An 18662-nucleotide genomic window follows, 5' to 3' on the forward strand; every position below is an offset into this window, starting at 1 on the left:
GCAAGTTTATTTGCAGAGAACAATTTGTGCTCAAAGTAATTCAAAATGCTTTACAGAACAGGAAAAGAGGCAATAAAACCACAATACAAACTAATAAAACATAAATAATCATCAAACAATTTACCTTTTGAAAAGAGACAAAACCTTTTCTATCATATACACAGCTAAACAGTTTTAGCCGACTGCTGCACACAGCGTGGATCCTTTCTCACCTGCTACTAAAAGTTAACATGCTTAAGGTCCTGAAAGGTCTTTGCTTGAGTCCAGCTGTCCTGGGGCAGACTGTTGGACATCATTTTGCACCTAGAACAAGAAAGTAGATATAGTTTTCTAGGACCTGTGTGTGTTTAGTAATGAGGGAAATTACAGTTCTGTTAAAGTTGCAGTACTTTCTTTGGTGATGAGTTGCCTCCTTCGAGCTTTCATTGCTTTGCCTAGAATGTTGCATAGAATGGCATTCAACAAGGTTTCATGCTATGTGGCCCATTTAAAACAAGAAGGTGGCAAACAATTCATAAGTTACATAGTGCATCTTTAATTTAAGGGGCAAATCTTCTGACACCTTTGAGATACTACCACTGCAAACTATTTAATCTATGCTACCACTGCGTTACCATTACTCCTTGCTGATTACCGGTACTTTTTGGTACAATATAAATAAGAACATAAACATAGCAAGCAATATACATTATACAACAAAAGATTTAGTACTGGTCTGGCCTTGGTTTGAAACGATACACAAGTCTTCCAAGTCCCTTTAGTTGTTATTCAATTTGCTTGAAGGGACTTCACGGACGACAGACTTTTGCTCAGTGGAATATACCTATTCGTGATGAGGCCTTTGTGGTGTGGTGATATAGATTCACAGTTTCACACTAAGAAAACCCACACGTTTGGCACAACATTTTCAGAGGTGACGACAAGTAAATAGTGTCGCACTGAGCTTGTTTTGAAACAGAGGATTTGTGTTTCGATATACTCTTCCGTTGCCCAATTAAAGCGGGCCTGTGTGTGTGGGAGTGCACTGAGGCCATGTCTACCATCTTCTACGACCCACCAGAGCTGCTCCTAGGTCAGGCTCTGTGTGGGGGTGGCTTCTTGAGGGCCAGTTATACATACAGCATTTATTTTGTGACAAGAAACAATACAAACAATATGGCTGTATTTAATAAAGGACATGTAGAGCTTCCTAGCAAATTGACAGCATACATTTCAACTTCTTCCTCAACAAAATGTCCGGCATGTGTGAGATATACAGTCCTTCTGATCTACTCATTTCTAAACCTTTCCATCCACATCACTCCCAACGAGAACCTTAATATCTCAAGCTCTGATATCTATTTTTTCCTATTGGCGCTCTAGTTCAGTCAGTATTACCCTGCTGAATCGTTCTTTCATCTACACCCACCACAACCTTTTCATATTTATTTAATACACTTTTAGTGCTAGTGAGGTAATTTGTGTTTATGATACCCAAGATATTAAATCATAATTATAAATTGTTTTGAACTTCCTGCTGATATGTTCAAAAAGTGTACCTCATAAAATGTCTAGTTTCTTGTAGTATCGTCCACAGTGGCATATGAGCTCGCTGCAGATTGAGATACTGTAGGTGAGAGGCGTTCACGCTTTTATGAGTGTCATGATATCTAATCTTACTCTTCCAATTACATTAACTGATAGCTCAGGGCACTCAAAGGCCCTGTTAAATTATAACTAAATGGTGCATCACTTTTTTATCTGTTGCCAAGATGATGGTCTCCTATTGATGTGAATTAAAGGATGTGAAGTGGAAGATGTATGCATTTATTTTCTTAGAAGCACCCAAACATTAGTGCTGGATTGAATTGATATGTATCACATTAATATTTCCTACCGGTATATAATTTTATATCATGTGCCTCAACTGAGATTTAAAAAAAAAAAATCCTGTCATGCTTTTATCTTTATGTAGTCCCATGCGGTGGGGTTTTGTCCGGTCGCAGAGGCACCATCCTCTCTCCAGGATATCCTGAGCCCTACGCAAACTATCTCAACTGTGCTTGGAAAATCACGGTCCCGGAAGGAGCCGGTATTCAAGTAAGTGACAAGTGTACTTCAGTTGCCTCTTGATGACTTAATATTATATTAGTTCTTATAATCCTAAAGTGTCTCTGTTTACCAACGCATTCTCTGTATTTTATACTTAAAGATTCAAGTTGTGACCTTTGCTACTGAGCACAACTGGGACTCCTTGGATTTTTTTGATGGGGTCGATGGCAATGCTCGAAGGCTCGGCAGCTACTCAGGTAAAACTGAGACAAGGGAAGCTTGCTTGACAGCCCCCACTTGAGTTTCAATCAAACATCACATGGCCCCAGCTGCAGACAGATGTGGTGATGGAGCTGATGACAATTGGCACGTCCTTTGAGAACAACATCTAAAATCAGTTACGGGAAGTCAAGTATTGGAACCAGGCCGCTGCCTCCCATCTGCAGTATAAATCTTCATAATCTAAGCCCTGTTTCTGTATGCAACTTTACAAGTGTCAGGGTGCCCCCGGGGGTCCTGCTAATCAAATAGGCACTATTGCTGCAGACTTACCAGTGCAAACAGGCCATCCCATAACTTACTAAGGTGGCTAGTCCCTGTAAAAGAGGAGGCAGTTTAGCATAATGACTTCCATTTGGAACAATCAGTTTTATGAGGTGAGGTGTCACATTAACCAAGTGCTGAATATCTCAATTTGGAAGATGTGTGCAAGGTAAGCATCACAACATGCACTGAGGTTGTGACATATCAAATAGTTTATGTATTTGCTGGTGCTTATCTCAGCAACTGTTAAACTTTGGGAGACACAATCTGAAGAGTGGCCAGTTAGATAATAAACAACCACCTACTCTAATTTGCAATGTTAGAATAGATATAATAATCACATTAGATTTAAAGGGACACTATGAAACTTTTCTAGTGCAAGGTCAGCCATTTGCTTGTCTCCATGGAGATGTTTTGCTTTGCCTGGAACGTTCCTCAGTACGGCATTAAAGGTTATCTTACATTTATTCAGTTACAAAGTGGTATTATTGCTCAAAAATGCCATGAAAAACATGCATTATTTCAGTGAGCGGAGTCTCCTTTCCACAGATACAACCTGTAACTTGGCTCCATAGAGATTGATGAATTTAATTCCATTCTGTGGAACTTTCCAGAGACAAGAATGTGGTGCACCCTCCATCAGAGCAGTTTCATAGTGCACCAATAAGAATGTAATTGGTGACTATAAAGGTGCACATGAAGCCTATGTAGTGAATCACTCCTCCATTGTGTACTTGAACTGGTATCATTGTTGAATTATTGGCTTCAAAGTTTTAATTCTGAAAACTTTTAAATTCAAAGTCAGCTTGTTCTTTTCTTAAACATAAATATTCAAAACCTTGATATTCCCAATGGTCTCAGAAACCCAAACGTCTCTTTGACATTATTCATTATTCAAATGAGTCTTCTTCAAGATTTGACTATGCCCTTTCTGAACTAATTTCCTGTATGTATTATTTATTAAAGGTACAACCATCCCACAACTGCTGAACAGCACCTCCAACTACCTGTACCTGACCTTCCAATCGGACATCAGCGTGTCTGCCGCGGGCTTCCACCTGGAGTACACAGGTATGAGGGGAGACAGCCTGTCAGCTCGTCTCCTGTCACTCTGCCTCGGCGCGTGCGTTTCCTGTTGGCTCGCAGCTGCTGTTTTTCCTCCACACTAAACCAGAGGGACAGCTGCTCACGGTGCCACAGCCAGACACATGCGCACATACCATTAAGTAAGGTGGAAAAGTATTGACAAAAGTTTTTTTAGTCTGGTATGAACTAAAGTCATAGTTAAACAAGGCATTATGGTCTAATTCCGATTAAAATAGAAATGTGACCTTTTTTTTTTAAACACAATCCTTTTCAGACACACATTGATCATTTATATTGAAATTTATATTCATGCAAATAGATTAAGTAAACACACGGTGAGCGTTTTAGTAGTAAAACATCATTGAACTTGCATCAGGTACAAAAGATAGTCTAGAATCATGAGTACATAGCTCTGCCTTTATGCAGTATTCAATTCAATTAAGTTTATTTTTGTAACGCCCAAAATCACAACTGCAGTTGCCTCGAGGGGGCGACAGTGAAAAACAGATTAAACAATGTTCATAAGGACTTGGCAATGTCCCAGCACCCCGTGTCCTTAGACAAATGTCCCAAGTGCCCTTGTCCCTACAAAACCCCCAGTGCTGTATATATAACACATCTTGAATGCAAACCAGAGACACGGGCCGTGCTGTCATGTCTCCGTCTGCTGTCAGCTCTGAACAAGCCTTCACAGCCGTAACCGTCGCAGTCGGATCCCCATTTCCCAAACACCTCTGTCTTCTCTCTTCCAATAGCTCTATCAGTGCGTCTGCCTGGGCCCTTTCTTCAGTCTGAATCCTCCCCCCCACCATCTCTGCTGACTGCTGAGAATCACTCCGGTGCTTTCTCGCTGTGCACTCGCAGTTCGGCTGTGTAAAGTGCATACCTTTGTGTCTGTCACCATGCAAATTTGCTATTGACGTTTTTATGTACAATACACGCATTAACTTTACTTGAAATCTGGCAGTTTGTTCTTCATTCCTGCCAATGGTCTGTGTTGACTCCATATATCTATTGAATGTTCTCTACTGACGCATTTGAGGACAATGTTAAGAGGAGGCTCCAGGGACAGTTACACCGCTTCCATCTGTTTTATTTAAGTGACTGCAGTCCTTTGAGAACAGTCTGAGATGTCTCCTCCACCAATACAGATTATTGCTAAATGTATTTCATTGACAACCCATAGACTCTAGCTCTAGGCGTGCGGTGCATCTCCCTTAACGCAATTACTATTTTCAGATTAATTAATAATAATTGCACCCGTACATAACATAAATGCTTAACACAATTGAGTTAGTTATGATTGCAGTTCTTCCAGTGTCCTCATTTGAATTGTAATAATACACACAGTATAGAGTACATATGCAAATAACTTGCTGGAAACATCACTGAGAAACATATTTCTGCTCAATTTCTCTTCCCGATCATTTCTGTTCTTGATGATGTATTTGAACTTAGACATGGGGTTTGCAGATGTAATTTTGTGGAATTTTTTAGCAGTGTCCGGTCCCTTCTGGGTAAACTGCTCGATCTCTTACTACTTTCCCATCAAATGAGTGGCCCCTAAGCAGTCTCCGCTGCTACGTTTTACATCAGCGCGCTCCAGAGGCAACAAACTTACCCATACACGATTTGCAGGCGCGGCTAAGATTTAATTGACCTGAATGATGTAATAGCTGTGGTGCGCTGTAGAAAATATCAGCTCACTTTGATAAGGACGGGCACATTTCTAAAGTGGCTGGCCTGTAGGAAGCTGTGGGTGTTCACCTTTTCACAGCGGGATGAAAAGTGTTCTTGCCAAAATGTGTATCCTGACAGTTAGACTGCTTCCCCTTTGTATCTCAAAGGGAATCTGAGCCATCTGTTAGTGAGCAACCACACTAACCCTGAGCAAAGTACGGACTGGAATCAAATTACTATGTCTGTGGTTTCTTTCCAATCTTATTTCCAGTTAATCATAGCTTAACTTTTAAATGTTATAAATTTGATATATCAAATTATACAAAAATCACTGGCTGTATTTGTTTGTATTTTAATCCTGAAGTATCCTTCAGTATCAAGAAAGGTTAGATAAATGAAATAATATTATTACCATAGGCTGTAACTTATTTTGCTCAACAACAACATATGAAATAAAACATATGACTGTTTTTATAATTTTATCCACCCACCTATTGTGCCTGCTTCCACATTGTCACTATTTCATCCCACACAAAAATCTTTTTCATATGGTGAATACTGAAACACAATTAATAATTTTCAGAGCATTGAACAGCCATCCAGGTGTCGCAGTGAAATGGATTTTTGTTGTTATGAATTATGGATTATGCTGGCAAAGCTTTGGAATGAAGTTATATTAAAATAATTTTGCAAAAACAAATTTATTGTATTTTTTAGCGCATCAACAATGCCAAATAATATCAAGCCGGAAAAGTTTTAAGATGTAGAACACATTTTAGTACAATAATTATTGCTTGGAGATTATGCATTATTTAGATACCTTATCATATTCTAATAACTATCTGCCATAAATGTGGCGTTATATAATACTGTATGAACCCTTTTCCTTGTACATATTCCATTACATGTGTTTTTCAACTGGCTGTTTAATATGCCAGAATGTAAATAATAATTATATCATAACTAGTAATAATATACCCTGAAGTCCATTATATACTGAGCCGTAGATCACAATACCCTTTAGCTACTCAGCATGAGCCTGTGCTTTTTCTGCTGTAAACACTTTGTTCAAACAGAGCTCACCGCTTCTGTCAAGTAACACTTGAGGAATGGCTTTGTAATTTCACACTGATTGCTTCAGATCACTGATGGAAAGATTTTGAGATTAAAACTACGAGTAGAAAAGGGCTTTGTGACTTGGCCCACTTTCTTAATTTTATGATGGAGACAGACAAATTCAAAGGACTGTGAATATGCCATCTAATTATGGAATTACCAGAACAAATGAATCAAAACCGTAATTACCTGTACAATTATTTTCATTAAATTCAGATTACAAGACTTATACATTTTACAAGAAGAAAATGAACACTTGAGTGTGGCTGGAACAGGAGATTAATGGCTGTCTGCACTTGTGTGTTGTGACTCTTTCCTAAGCAATAGGTTTAGATTCGTGCCCAGAGCCGCTGCCTCCCAGTAACGGGCAGAGGATTGGGGATCGCTACACTGTGGGTGACATGGTGTCCTTCCAGTGCAGTCAAGGCTATACCATACAGGTAACACCACACTTTAATGTCATACTGTTACAACTTAAAGGTCTTCTCTATTATAGCTACATGCATTATTGGAATTGCTATTTTGCTATTAGTTACAAATGAATTATTTTTAACTCAGATGTGGAAAGGATAGATACTCCCAAAAGTAAAGTTGTACACTTCCTCTTTGACTACTGTTTGAGGGTGCGTTCACCTAGAATTTTCTACAATTTGGCATTAAAAGTATCTATCCAGTATATCATGACAGCTGTTTTGTGGCTCAAAACTATTCTGTTAAAAAATACTTTTATCCATTGTGATAGAGAAGTTTAATGCCATACTGTGGGACATTCTAAACAAAGCAATAGCATTTCTAAGGAGAAAGTTGGTCACTCAGGTTTAGTGCACCTTACACAGTACTACTACAGTATACTACTAGTACTACTACTGTGTTGCTGTCATTAGATTACTAAATGAGCCATTTTATGTCATTATATTGTATCATAACCACAACGTATTATTTATGATCTATCCATGGGTTGCAGTAATAAGAAATTAGGACTGTAATTAATAATTTAATCTCTTTTGAATGCAATGTTTCAGATAACAGGGAGCTGAAACCTATGATTTGTGAACTTAATATGTTTTTTATGAGATTTCTAAAGAATTGGGTTTGTAATTTGCTCCCCATCATCATCATCATCATCATCATCATCACATCTATCGAGATTTTATTATGATTTAGGCTCTTTAGAAACCGTGTCCTCAGCACCCCCCATGCACCCACACTCTAATCTGCGGAGAATTCAGCATCTTGATTTACAAGTCTAAGTGTGTGTGTGTGTGTGTGTGTCTGTACATTTGTGTTACAAAGAGGCTTAAACGTTTTTCTATCTTCTCTGAGTACATAGTGTAGCTGTGGCTTTGGGAGCATCGTCCAAGGCCATAGGCGGTGGATTGTGTTAACAGTCGCCTCGCTAATCCATACACATTTTTTTCCCCCTTCAGCATTCACTTCATTTTACACTCTCAGGGCTGACTAGCAAACTTCTACACATCTCGCGGCTTAGAGTGAGAACAGCCGAAATAGACTAGAGGCCGTTGTAGACACTCACTGGATAAGCCCTTTGAATTTAGGTGAATGTACTGCGTACTTGAGTTCTACAAACCTTTTATTATCTGTGGAAAATAATAGTAATACAATACTACAGGAAAGTGGTTAATTATTTTTATCATTATCATCGTTATTATTATTAGACAGTTCTTAAATATAGCATTGACATGTAGTAATCATAGACTCCTTTTAAGACCAGTTTTAATAGTAGTTCCTCAAGTCAGAACATTCATTCCAAACGGGAATCCAAATCAACTTCATTTATAAGCATTGCAATAACAGTACTTTTGCACCTTTATGCACCATTCATGAGATGTGCTGCTGTCATCAAATGACAAAATAAGCCATTATATGTCATTAGGTTGTATTATTATTGTGAATGAAGTAATTTGCTTCGCATCAAATTATTGGATTCAGGCAAAAGCAACAACATCAATCACTGCAAAAGTACAAGAGTGTATCAAAACAAAATTAATTGAAATGTCTGTATTACCACAGTATTATCAGAAGTAGTAGTCGTAGGTGTGGCTGTAGTTGTATTTGTCAAAGTAAATAGGTTTAGTCGCAGTTGTGGTTATAATAGTAGTACTTGTAGTCTAAAGTACTTGTAATGTAAACTTTACACTCATATGTCACTCCTAAAGCCATTTAAATTAGTCCCACGTCACTCATACTTTCCTTTATGTATGCTTTGAATATTTCACATCTAACTTTTTAGTAGTCATCCAACAATGGTAACCTTGGTGTATTTGTCTTATTTTGTTCTCCGAGGCTGCTGGATAACCCTCACTAGTCGGATCACAGGTGCTCTCTGGCTTCCGGCGAGAGGCCCCTGTCTTGCTCTAAATCCCATCAAATATTTAAACAAAAAAGTTAAGAAGAGGATTGTGTGAAATTCCCCGTATGAAACCCAAATATGTTCAAAGATTCACAAGGCTAACATTAAAGCTGCCTCTCGCACCTGTTGTGATCTCCCCATGTCACTGCTTTGATATTGTTCAGAGCCAGACTTTGAATGTCTTTGTTTTTATGACCAGGGAAATGCGTACATCACTTGCATGCCAGGCCCAGTGAGAAGATGGAACTACCCTGTACCTCTCTGTTTAGGTAAGGAATGGCCTTATTTCATATTATCCACAGTTTATACTGTTTCATTTTAGATCACTGGTCACTCAAGCTATCTTCTGTAATCCTAATCAGTAAATAATTTAGTTTAAAAGCTTTGCATTATGTAACCGTTCTGGTTGAGGATCCTTCACCTGCTGTCTTCTCTGAGATTTCCATGTGTTGCCCAGAATATGCCTCAGTATTGCATTAGACTCATCTATTAACATGGAGACAAGTAGCTAATGCCACTAAGCTTGGTGGCAAGTCAGATCTGTGAAGAGGCGACCCAGTATTTTTCAAGGTATTTTCTGACCAATCGAAAAAGTAAGTGTTAGATGAGTAGAAATGCCATAGTGTGGAACACTCCAGGCAAAGCAGTAACATCTATGAAGACGAGCAGATGATGGACACCACACCAGATAAGTTACATGGTGCACCGTTATTCAAGTGTAGTTTATACATTATATTTAACCTATTTCATGTCTTATAGCATAGGTGTCAAACTCTGGCCCGCCAGACGTTTTAATCTGGGCCGCCGAACATTTCAAATTTATATTAAAAAAAATAAAATAATAATGTTTAAATCGATTCATAGAACCCTAGTTACATCCATAACCGTTTTTATCGCTAAAACTACGTGTCCCACAATGCCGCCGGTGGCCGCCCCTCCCCCATGGGGCTCTGCTGCACTGCTGTGTGAGCTGCCGAGGGAGAAGTGCACTTTAAGCACTTTTGAGCAGAAGTTTAGTGGTGTGTCAGTTCATGTGTACAGATAACTACACAGACGTGGACATGTTAGTTAGTATTTTTTTTTAGATCTTGAGAAGTTTATTTTGTCATAAAGACAAATGTTTATCTCTGTGTAGAACTGTAGATCAACTCTGAAGTTGTAATGACATAAACTGAACCACAGTATTGGTGAAATTACACTTGTTTTTCTAAATACATTTCAGTTTAACAAACGTTTTGTAATTTTTTTTTTTTATCGATCCAGTAATTTCTTCAAAACAGCGTAGGCTATATAAAGCTATTTATTTCTTATATTTTTAATAGTTTTATGTTTTACGTTATTTTCGGCCCGCAACCCAGCCTGAGCGTCGAAATTTGGCCTGCGGCCCAAATGAGTTTGACACCCCTGTCTTATAGCCTTGGTTTTGATTCATTTATTTTTTAAGGTGGATTTTTGTGCAATAACAAAGTCAGACTCGCACAACCAAGCACATCAATCAGTGCTCTCACATGGCATCTGTTATTGCATTAAGAAAGCTGATTTTCTGTTGTAAGTAAAGAAGCAGGGGGATGGTGGAATCAGAAAGCTTTGAAGCCCGGATTATACATTTTCTGCTTTCCCCTTCAATCAATACGACTTTCCACCATTTCGGGCTATTGTCTGATTCCTCATAGCACCTGATGAGCCCCCAGCTTTAACCCAGACATTATGCGATTTTGATTGCCATTGTGATGCATTAGAGATTAGCAAAGCAGCCGTCCACTTTGTCTTTATAATACCTCGCCTTGCCGTTGCCCCAAATTACACGCACACAAAAAAATCACAGCCTAGACATGCTTTTCGCTGCAATAAATGCTTACACACTTTCATCATGTAAATGTGAAGTCTCCATTGGTTTCACAGTTCACTGCCGGCATAAATCCCAGCTTTAGTGTTGACAAGTGCGTTTCCTGGACTTCCACTTTGCTCATTTGCAGTATATGCACTCACGCCAACGCCTCACTCTCTATGTAGCCTTAATAGATAATGTTACTTCAAAGTATTTGCACGCTCCTCTACAAACACCGTAACATCCCCATAAGTATTTTGTCCACTCCGCTTTTTAAATGTCATGCACAATTCAAGAGGTTATGCCACTATCTATAAACTCTAAATGGTGTTAATGTAAAATAGTTAATGAATTCAAATAAAACAAAATGTCAGCTGTTCTCCAAAAGGCAAAAAAAAAATGCATTCTTACTCTTGATGGTGATATAATTGAGTGCCCTTCTACAAATACTTGGGCATCTGGATCAATGTTACACAATCTTTCATCAAACATGCACAAGAGCTGACAAATAATCTTAAAGCCAGATTGTCATTCTTCTTTAGAAATAAAAAAGTGTATTCCTCTATCAGTTCATCCATTTCTCTCTTAACTATGGTGATATTATATATATTGTATGCGTTCTACTGCAACAGTCCTCTGAACTTAGTTTATCACTCAGCATTACGGTTTAATACAAGAGAAGGATACAGAACTCACAGCTGTCAATTATATCGTAAAGTAGGATTACAATCGTTGGATGTGAGAAGAGAACAGCACTGGGTTTGGTTTGTTTACAAGGCTCTTATTGATATTTTGCCTGATTTTTTAACGTGTATCAGTATGCTGAACATTTGATCAGATATTCGTCATTATTTTACAGTCATGTCAAAACATAATTGGGAAAAAAGGCTTTCAGAAACTCGCAAGTGCTCTGAGGGGCACCACCAGCTTGACAATGCAGTATGGGTGAATAGACTATTTGTGCAGCATCTTTTACAATTAAATGGGGAGCATATATAGTAGGCCGACTTTGTCTTTATTTGTTTATCAATCAAACTAACCCTAGGAGTGACATATGTTGGAGATGTGCGACCAACATCACATGGTCTCTGTGTCTGCATGTCCTTCCTGTGTTAACGTGGGTTCTCTCCGGGTTCTTTTCAAAGCATTTCTGCTTAGGGCACCCGAATGGCTGCGGTTTCCCCTATTGCTATGTAAAATAGGCTCCGCCCCTCTGGATCCTGGACTCCACTGAAAAAGAGATTCTACATCCTAGTAGGACTTTCCCGGTTAAATAAAAGTCAATAAAGAATAAACCTGAAAACAACACTGCTAGTTTCAAAGTGATCCTTATGGTGACTGCAGCTTTCGTTTAGGATAGCACTAAAATATAATCAAGAATGTTATGCAAGGGTGTAGAGAATAACCTACTTGAGACAGGATCACTACGGAAAATATAAGAGACTTAGGGTAGCTGAACTGAAAATGGAAAATCAATATTGAGATTACTTACCTATGTCCAGAGGATGGATAATGAATAGTGTTTGACAATAAACGATGCCAAGGTTAGATGACAAAGGAGATTTATGAACTTACAGAATGAAGTTGGTTGGTGTGAGAGAAAAGAAAATACAGAGGATAGTGTCAGATTTTATTAAGGAGGGAGAAAATGCACAACGATAGAAGGAGGCCGTCAGGCGTTTTTCAAGGTAGTACCGGTACTACGTAATCAATCCTAACAGTGAGAAAGAAATGTCTAATGTAATGCATCAATGTTAATTTAAAGCCCCGTGTAGCACAACACCTAAATCAATCTTCCAAATCAATGGCCAACATCAACATCCAGGGCTTGAAATTAACCTCGACAGAATCAGTTGATGCATCTTTCTGTTTTTACTCTACCTGTCTCCTGGCAAAACTAGTCACACACAGAGAACATGAGATACAGTAAATGTGTCATACCAGTCATGGTGGCTCTGCTCTCACCCCTCAGCAAGAGGGTTTGAAGATTGATTCCCTGATGGGGCCTTTCTGAGTTGCGTTAGAATCTTCTCCCTTGGCTAAGGTTTCTTGTTTCCCCTACTTCCAAAAAATGTGTTATTCATGTCGGACCACTTGCAGTCACAGTGGCTCGGGACTAGCCCCCCATCAGAAAACAGTGATTCTGTTTTACAACTTGCATAATAGCAAGTAAAGAACTTCAGTTTTCTAATATTGCTTTGGTCAAATGGTGATTATAATTCTGATTTATAAAGGGGCCGTGATTTCAACAAAATAATAGCTTGCACTGCCGTCTTTATAAAGTGTTGCTTGAAGATAAGGTTAGTCACACGGCAAAAATGCTTATCAAGTGCAGTTCACACAGTAGGTGTGAAACATTCATGATAATGCCAACACAATCATCTGCCGTGTAAAAACCCTCTTAAACCACTTTATCGCCCACAAACATCCCTCTTTAGTCCACACATATTACTGTATACAAACACAAATCCATGCTGTGAGCCATAGGGGTCCTCAAATGCTCATACCCCAACAATTACTGTTTATACTAAAAGCTGAAAATGTACCAGCACAAGTGCACTCTCCATATGTGATTCTTTTCCCCATTGTCTCTGATGTATGTTAGAAGTGACATGTTATTTCTTATTGGCTGGTCTTCTACAGCTCAATGCGGGGGCTCCATGACAGATTTCAGTGGCGTTATCCTCAGCCCTGGCTTTCCTGGGAATTATCAGAGCATCCAGGACTGCAGCTGGAGAGTTCAGCTCCCTATTGGTTTTGGTATGTCTTCCTTACCCGTAATTGTTCTAAATAAAGTATACAGTTGGCAGAGGTCTTGGACAAGGGTCTTGAAAAATACACATAATTGGAGCAAATCTCAACTTGGTGCATGGACTTATGCCTTCGATTTCACAAAAGTAATGTTGTTCTTTTAGTGAGTGTTTTCAAGTGTCTTCTTCTTAAATTGTGCAAAATCACAGTAACGACACAACAATTTCTCAAAACAGAGCCACTTAATTTGAAACTGGTTGCAACAGTTACAAAATCATTCCTCACTTTGTTAATGTTTTGTTCATGTTTGCATTCTAAATATTCAACACAATGAATTTGTAAGCACATTTCACTTTCAGGGGCCAGGACAGTGTTTTGTCATCTGGTTACTTCCCACAGCACACACCAGTCTCATTTTGACCCTTATAGCTGCTTTTACAACATACCTGTTTTGGGCCAAAACTATTTTTACTGTATTGCAAGTAAAAATTGGGTACAGCCCCTTTAACAGTAGCATTGTTCTATTTTTCTTACACATTTTCTCTTGTAGTGCATATAGACTTGATATATTCCTTTGCTCTCTTCCTTTGACGTGTCGTAGGGATCCATCTGCAGTTCCTAAACTTCTCCACAGAGCCCGTCCATGATTACCTGGAGGTGCACAGTGGGAGCCTGGAGACGGGGACAGTGATTGATCGTTTCAGTGGCTCCGTGGTACCCAACTCTCTGTTTAGCACCACCCACGAAACCACTCTGTTCTTCCACAGCGACTATTCACAGAATAAGCCTGGCTTCCACATCCTTTACCAGGGTAAGCGAAGTCATACCTTATGAATATAACCTGTTTTGACTGTAACTTTTTAAGTTTTAGAAACGTTACATGAGTACCAGATTAACAGTTGTGATATGAAACAGAACATGCATTGTATGTAACAATTATAGGGACTTTCAAAGTTGTATTCTTTCATTTCAGCATACGAGCTGCAGAGATGCCCAGACCCTCGTCCCTTTCGTAACGGCCTGGTTATTGGTCAAGAGTTCACCGTGGGAATGACCATTTCCTTTGAGTGCCTGTCTGGATACACTCTGATTGGAGAACCTTCCCTCACATGTCTGCATGGAATCAGCCGCAACTGGAACCACCCCATACCTCGCTGTGAAGGTCAGTTACAATTGGCTGTAATACAAAACCCCAATCAGGCATAACAGACAGGTGTTCAAGGTAGTGATCAAAAGTGATCAAAAGTTGCATATTTCTAGCATTTTGTTCTCAAAGTCTAAAGTGTCAATAGCAGTAGGCATAAAGGCTCAAACAAAGGGATATAAAGAAGACTCAATGATCATATTGTGATTGCTAGATGACTTAGATAAAATAAAATAGAAGTTTATTCTCCTATAAAAGCAAGAAATAGCAACAGTGAAGCGTTTAGAGAGGCCAGCTTGTGTAATCAGATAATACAATAAAAATACAATAATTTAATGGTGGTTGTGACAGCAAGGTGTCAAAATACATAGTGATCACTATTAGGTGAGGTAGTCAAAATTATTTGAATGACAGTGAATGCTGAGAACTCAAGCGACTGTTAGTCCCTTTTTTAAAAATGTGCATGCACACTCACCCCCCCACCTTCCTGCTCTTTACAAACCTCGTGTCCAACAGCCCCGGTGCTACGTTTGTTTATTAGCACAACAGATCGCATCTCTTGTCTCAGCAGATTTCCGTCTCTTTTGAGCCAGCACGAACACAGTTTTTCTCTGTCGTCATTTTGTACTGTACATTGAAGGAACTCTCTAAACACACACTGGCATATCAACCACGCATGTGCAGCCAGGGAAATGTGCTGCTATCCTGGGAACGAGGCTGCAGGTGTGCAGTAGCGCGCAGGGAATGATTGACATGTGGGAGAACTACTCGGCTGTCCACGCCACGAGAAAATTAGACTCTATTATTCCTTTAAAATGAAAGAAAACCCTCCTCTCAACAGTTTGATCATAAACATATCGCTATTTCTTAACACCGAGGCATATGACTCATGTTGAGCTACTTTACTTTATAAGATTGCAAAGTACTTGTTATGATGATCTATGGAGGAGTTGTTAGTTTGTATTACAGGGCTGATTATGTCTGTCTGAATAAATGTAAGTGGTATGTCCGGTTGTTTGTTAGGTTCAATGAATCATTACTTCACCTGCAAGTAGACTGGAACATTTTGTTTGAGACTGTCTGGTGGTGGCACAGAAAGTCTTTATTTCATTTTATGTGCATTTTTAGGTTTGGCACTGGGTTCACAGTCAACTAGAACACATTTTTAAAAGTGAATTACGTTGACGTTTTATTTTCAGTACCCTTCAATGTCATCTTATTGACCGTTTTCCCTGCGGTGATCCCCGGCAGGTGTATTCTCTCCCTTACTATCTCTATGAAAACCCAATAACATGCAGTTATGGTTTGTTTCATCACAGTTTGTGGTAGTAACAGTCATAACAGCAACTTTATGGCAGGAGGTAAATCAGGCTCAGACTTTTCAATATTTTATATCTAGAGTTCTGCCTTCTCTCGTGCAGCTCTCTGTGGTGGAAATATAACCTCCATGAATGGGACAATTTACTCTCCGGGGCACCCCGCAGAGTACCCCCACTTCCAGGACTGCATGTGGACAGTCCGAGTGTCTCCTGGTTATGGCATCTACATCAACTTCTCTGTTATCAATACCGAGCCCATCTATGACTACATCATGGTGTGGTAAGTTTTTCAATTATTTTTCATTCACATCCACTCCATTAACTGTGTTTCTCAAATGATGGTGCAGATACCATTCCCTTTGAACGTGTTGCTTTGTTCTTTAGTCTAAAAAATCCTGTTTAATTGAGGTCAAGGTTAAGTCAAGTTTTTAAATCTATTCATGGTGAAATGCTGTCCTTACACACCCCAGCTAGATTATTAAGGTCCTCTGACCAATGTCTCCTGAACTGCCCAAACTCCAAGCTTACGAGAAGAGGTGACAGAGCATTGTCCAGAGCAGGCCCATGAACTGTTTTTCATGACTGTCTAACAGTGGAGATTGGCAGCAGCATGTGCAGCATTTGCACAGAAAGCTGCAATAATCCAAAACGTTGTGATGACAATTTCACAAAAATAGCAGATCATCACAGGGATCAGATCACAATAACATTGTTATTGCCATATTGCCCAGCCTTGGCAAGTGTAGTGTTTCCGTTTAAACACCACAGGTACATTGGCCCGTTAATATAATTATGCAGTGGTAAAGTCAGCCATGTCAAGCTTTATGTTAGAAGCTATCTCTCTTTTGGTGTGCCTTGGCATCCTTTGCCTCTTTGAGCTCTTTGTACAAGATTGAGCCTCAGTCTGTTGTCCTCTTGGGTGCTGGAGAAGGAAAAGCCTTGAAGCATGTTGGTCTACTGTAGTCTGAGAAGAGTCAGCCACCAGCACAACAAAATAGTTCATCAACTAACTGTCCTCTAATGGCAACATTTCCCTCCTGACTGCTAGCTCCTATTTTGTTAGATCATACGGAAATGAAAGTGTCTTACAGTAAAGAAAAGTCTGTAAGACACTTTTCATTTCTTTTCAATGTATACAATGGGCTAAACATCCAAATACATCATTACCGTTGAAGAAAAACATTATGAAAGAAATATAAGGTTGCTTGTAAAACAGTTTTTTTTTAATGTAATATCCTTGAACCTTGAAGTTTTGGGATAACTTCATCACACTTAGTTATTACTAAAGGCAATCAGGACCACCTAAAAGCACCACTATATCCCTTTACATTAGTATTTTTTGTGTTTTCTCCCAATATAAATCTCCCCCATATTTCCATAGCTCCTGCTTTATGTTGGGCCATTGACTTGGCATATATGTTGACATAGCCATAGGTAGTTTCAGTGATGTCCCTGTTGTGGTCCTCTTGCCGTCACACTGCAGTGCTTCTCTGGGAGACCTCCTGGAGGTTATACCTAATTAGATGTGAGTTACCTCAGACGCCTCTGTTCAGGTGTGGTGCGGCAGCAGGTGCACTCTGAGCTCTTCAAACACCTCATTTCAGCTGCTTGTATCTGTACATCAACAATGTTCCCCTTCAGCAAAACCTCAACTTCTAATGTGCCATTTTTGTGCAATTCTATTACAAATTTAATATTCTACTTTTCCCACAACTTACAACTATATCCCAAAGATAGTTTAACTTTAACTCTAACAGAAGAAGAAGAGTGGCATCCAATATAACTCTAAGGCAGACGTTTAGCGCCTCAGGGTGGCATCCACACACTCCTGGCATGAAGTCTTATCTGTTTTCATCACAGTTAGAGTCTAATCCTCCTGATATCTCTTCCTGGCTTTTCTTGCGTTGGCTCTTTGGACTTGGAGATACCCGGTGCATGCAGACTGATGCCTATTTTACATGTGTTTTGTTACAAGATATTCAGACTTCACAGAAAACTAGAATACATAGGCCATATACTTATTGATACGTCATAAGGCGCTGGTAAAGCTGGCAGCCCGGTGTAAACGCTCTCTCTTCTTTCTCACACTTATTGTGCTTTATCTCCTATATTTTGTAAATATAGTTAGTATATTTTTTCTATTTTACTGTACGATAGGGACACGCGCTGGAATAGTTTTTTAATTCAACTGTTTTTGACTTTTTTCGGCTGGATTTGAGCGTTTTTCGTTGCGTTCGTTGTGTTGTTGTGACGTGAGCTAGCTCCGAGCGAGCCCACCAGCCCCCCCGCGCCCTCCGGCCGCGCTAAAGTACGGCGTGTCGTCGGTACACGTTTATATACACGTTTATATGAAAGAGGAACTTCACGAACGATCGGGACACGCACTGGAATCGCTTTAAATTAACTTGTTTTGACTTTATTCGGCTGGATTGAGTGTTTTCGTCGTGTCGTTGCGATGTGTCTTGGCTCTGAGTCCCCCGGCTCCGGCCCCGCCCTCCGGCCCCGCCCCCAGCCCGGCGCCGTACCGCGTTTACACAAAGGAGGAACTCATGAAACTGAGGAGAACAGTCGTCTTACCCGGAGATCGTCACGTTATCCCGGCGGACATCCTAAGGAAAACGCAACGAAGCAGACGGGCTGGACGTAAACTCCGAGAGAAGAGAGGGACAAACAGGAAGTCGGTTCCCGCCGTAGTCATGGGTAACGTGAGGTCCCTTCAAAATAAAATGACGGAAATAGCGAGCCTCATGCGGTCCCAGAGGATTTATAGGGACAGCAGTGTCTTGATTTTCA

General features: G+C 39.7%; 1 protein-coding gene across 3 annotated transcripts in view; it reads left to right on the top strand.

Annotated features, from left to right (window-relative positions):
* The window catches only part of LOC140373520 (CUB and sushi domain-containing protein 3-like), a 211921-nt gene that overhangs the window by 118112 nt on the left and 75147 nt on the right, over nt 1-18662 (top strand). For 2 of the 3 annotated variants that reach the window (XM_072460052.1, XM_072460054.1), the window contains exons 35-43: nt 1955-2079; nt 2192-2288; nt 3541-3645; nt 6778-6896; nt 9027-9096; nt 13299-13415; nt 14008-14217; nt 14380-14568; nt 15972-16149. In XM_072460052.1, the coding sequence (XP_072316153.1) occupies nt 1955-2079; nt 2192-2288; nt 3541-3645; nt 6778-6896; nt 9027-9096; nt 13299-13415; nt 14008-14217; nt 14380-14568; nt 15972-16149 (1210 nt within the window). The remainder of the gene's footprint in view (nt 1-1954; nt 2080-2191; nt 2289-3540; nt 3646-6777; nt 6897-9026; nt 9097-13298; nt 13416-14007; nt 14218-14379; nt 14569-15971; nt 16150-18662) is intronic. The other variant, XM_072460053.1, reaches the window with a different exon arrangement.

Source organism: Eucyclogobius newberryi, unplaced genomic scaffold (assembly GCF_026437365.1).
Source record: "Eucyclogobius newberryi isolate DKJ021-1_F unplaced genomic scaffold, fEucNew1.0.hap1 SCAF_3, whole genome shotgun sequence".
NCBI lineage: Eukaryota > Metazoa > Chordata > Actinopteri > Gobiiformes > Gobiidae > Eucyclogobius > Eucyclogobius newberryi.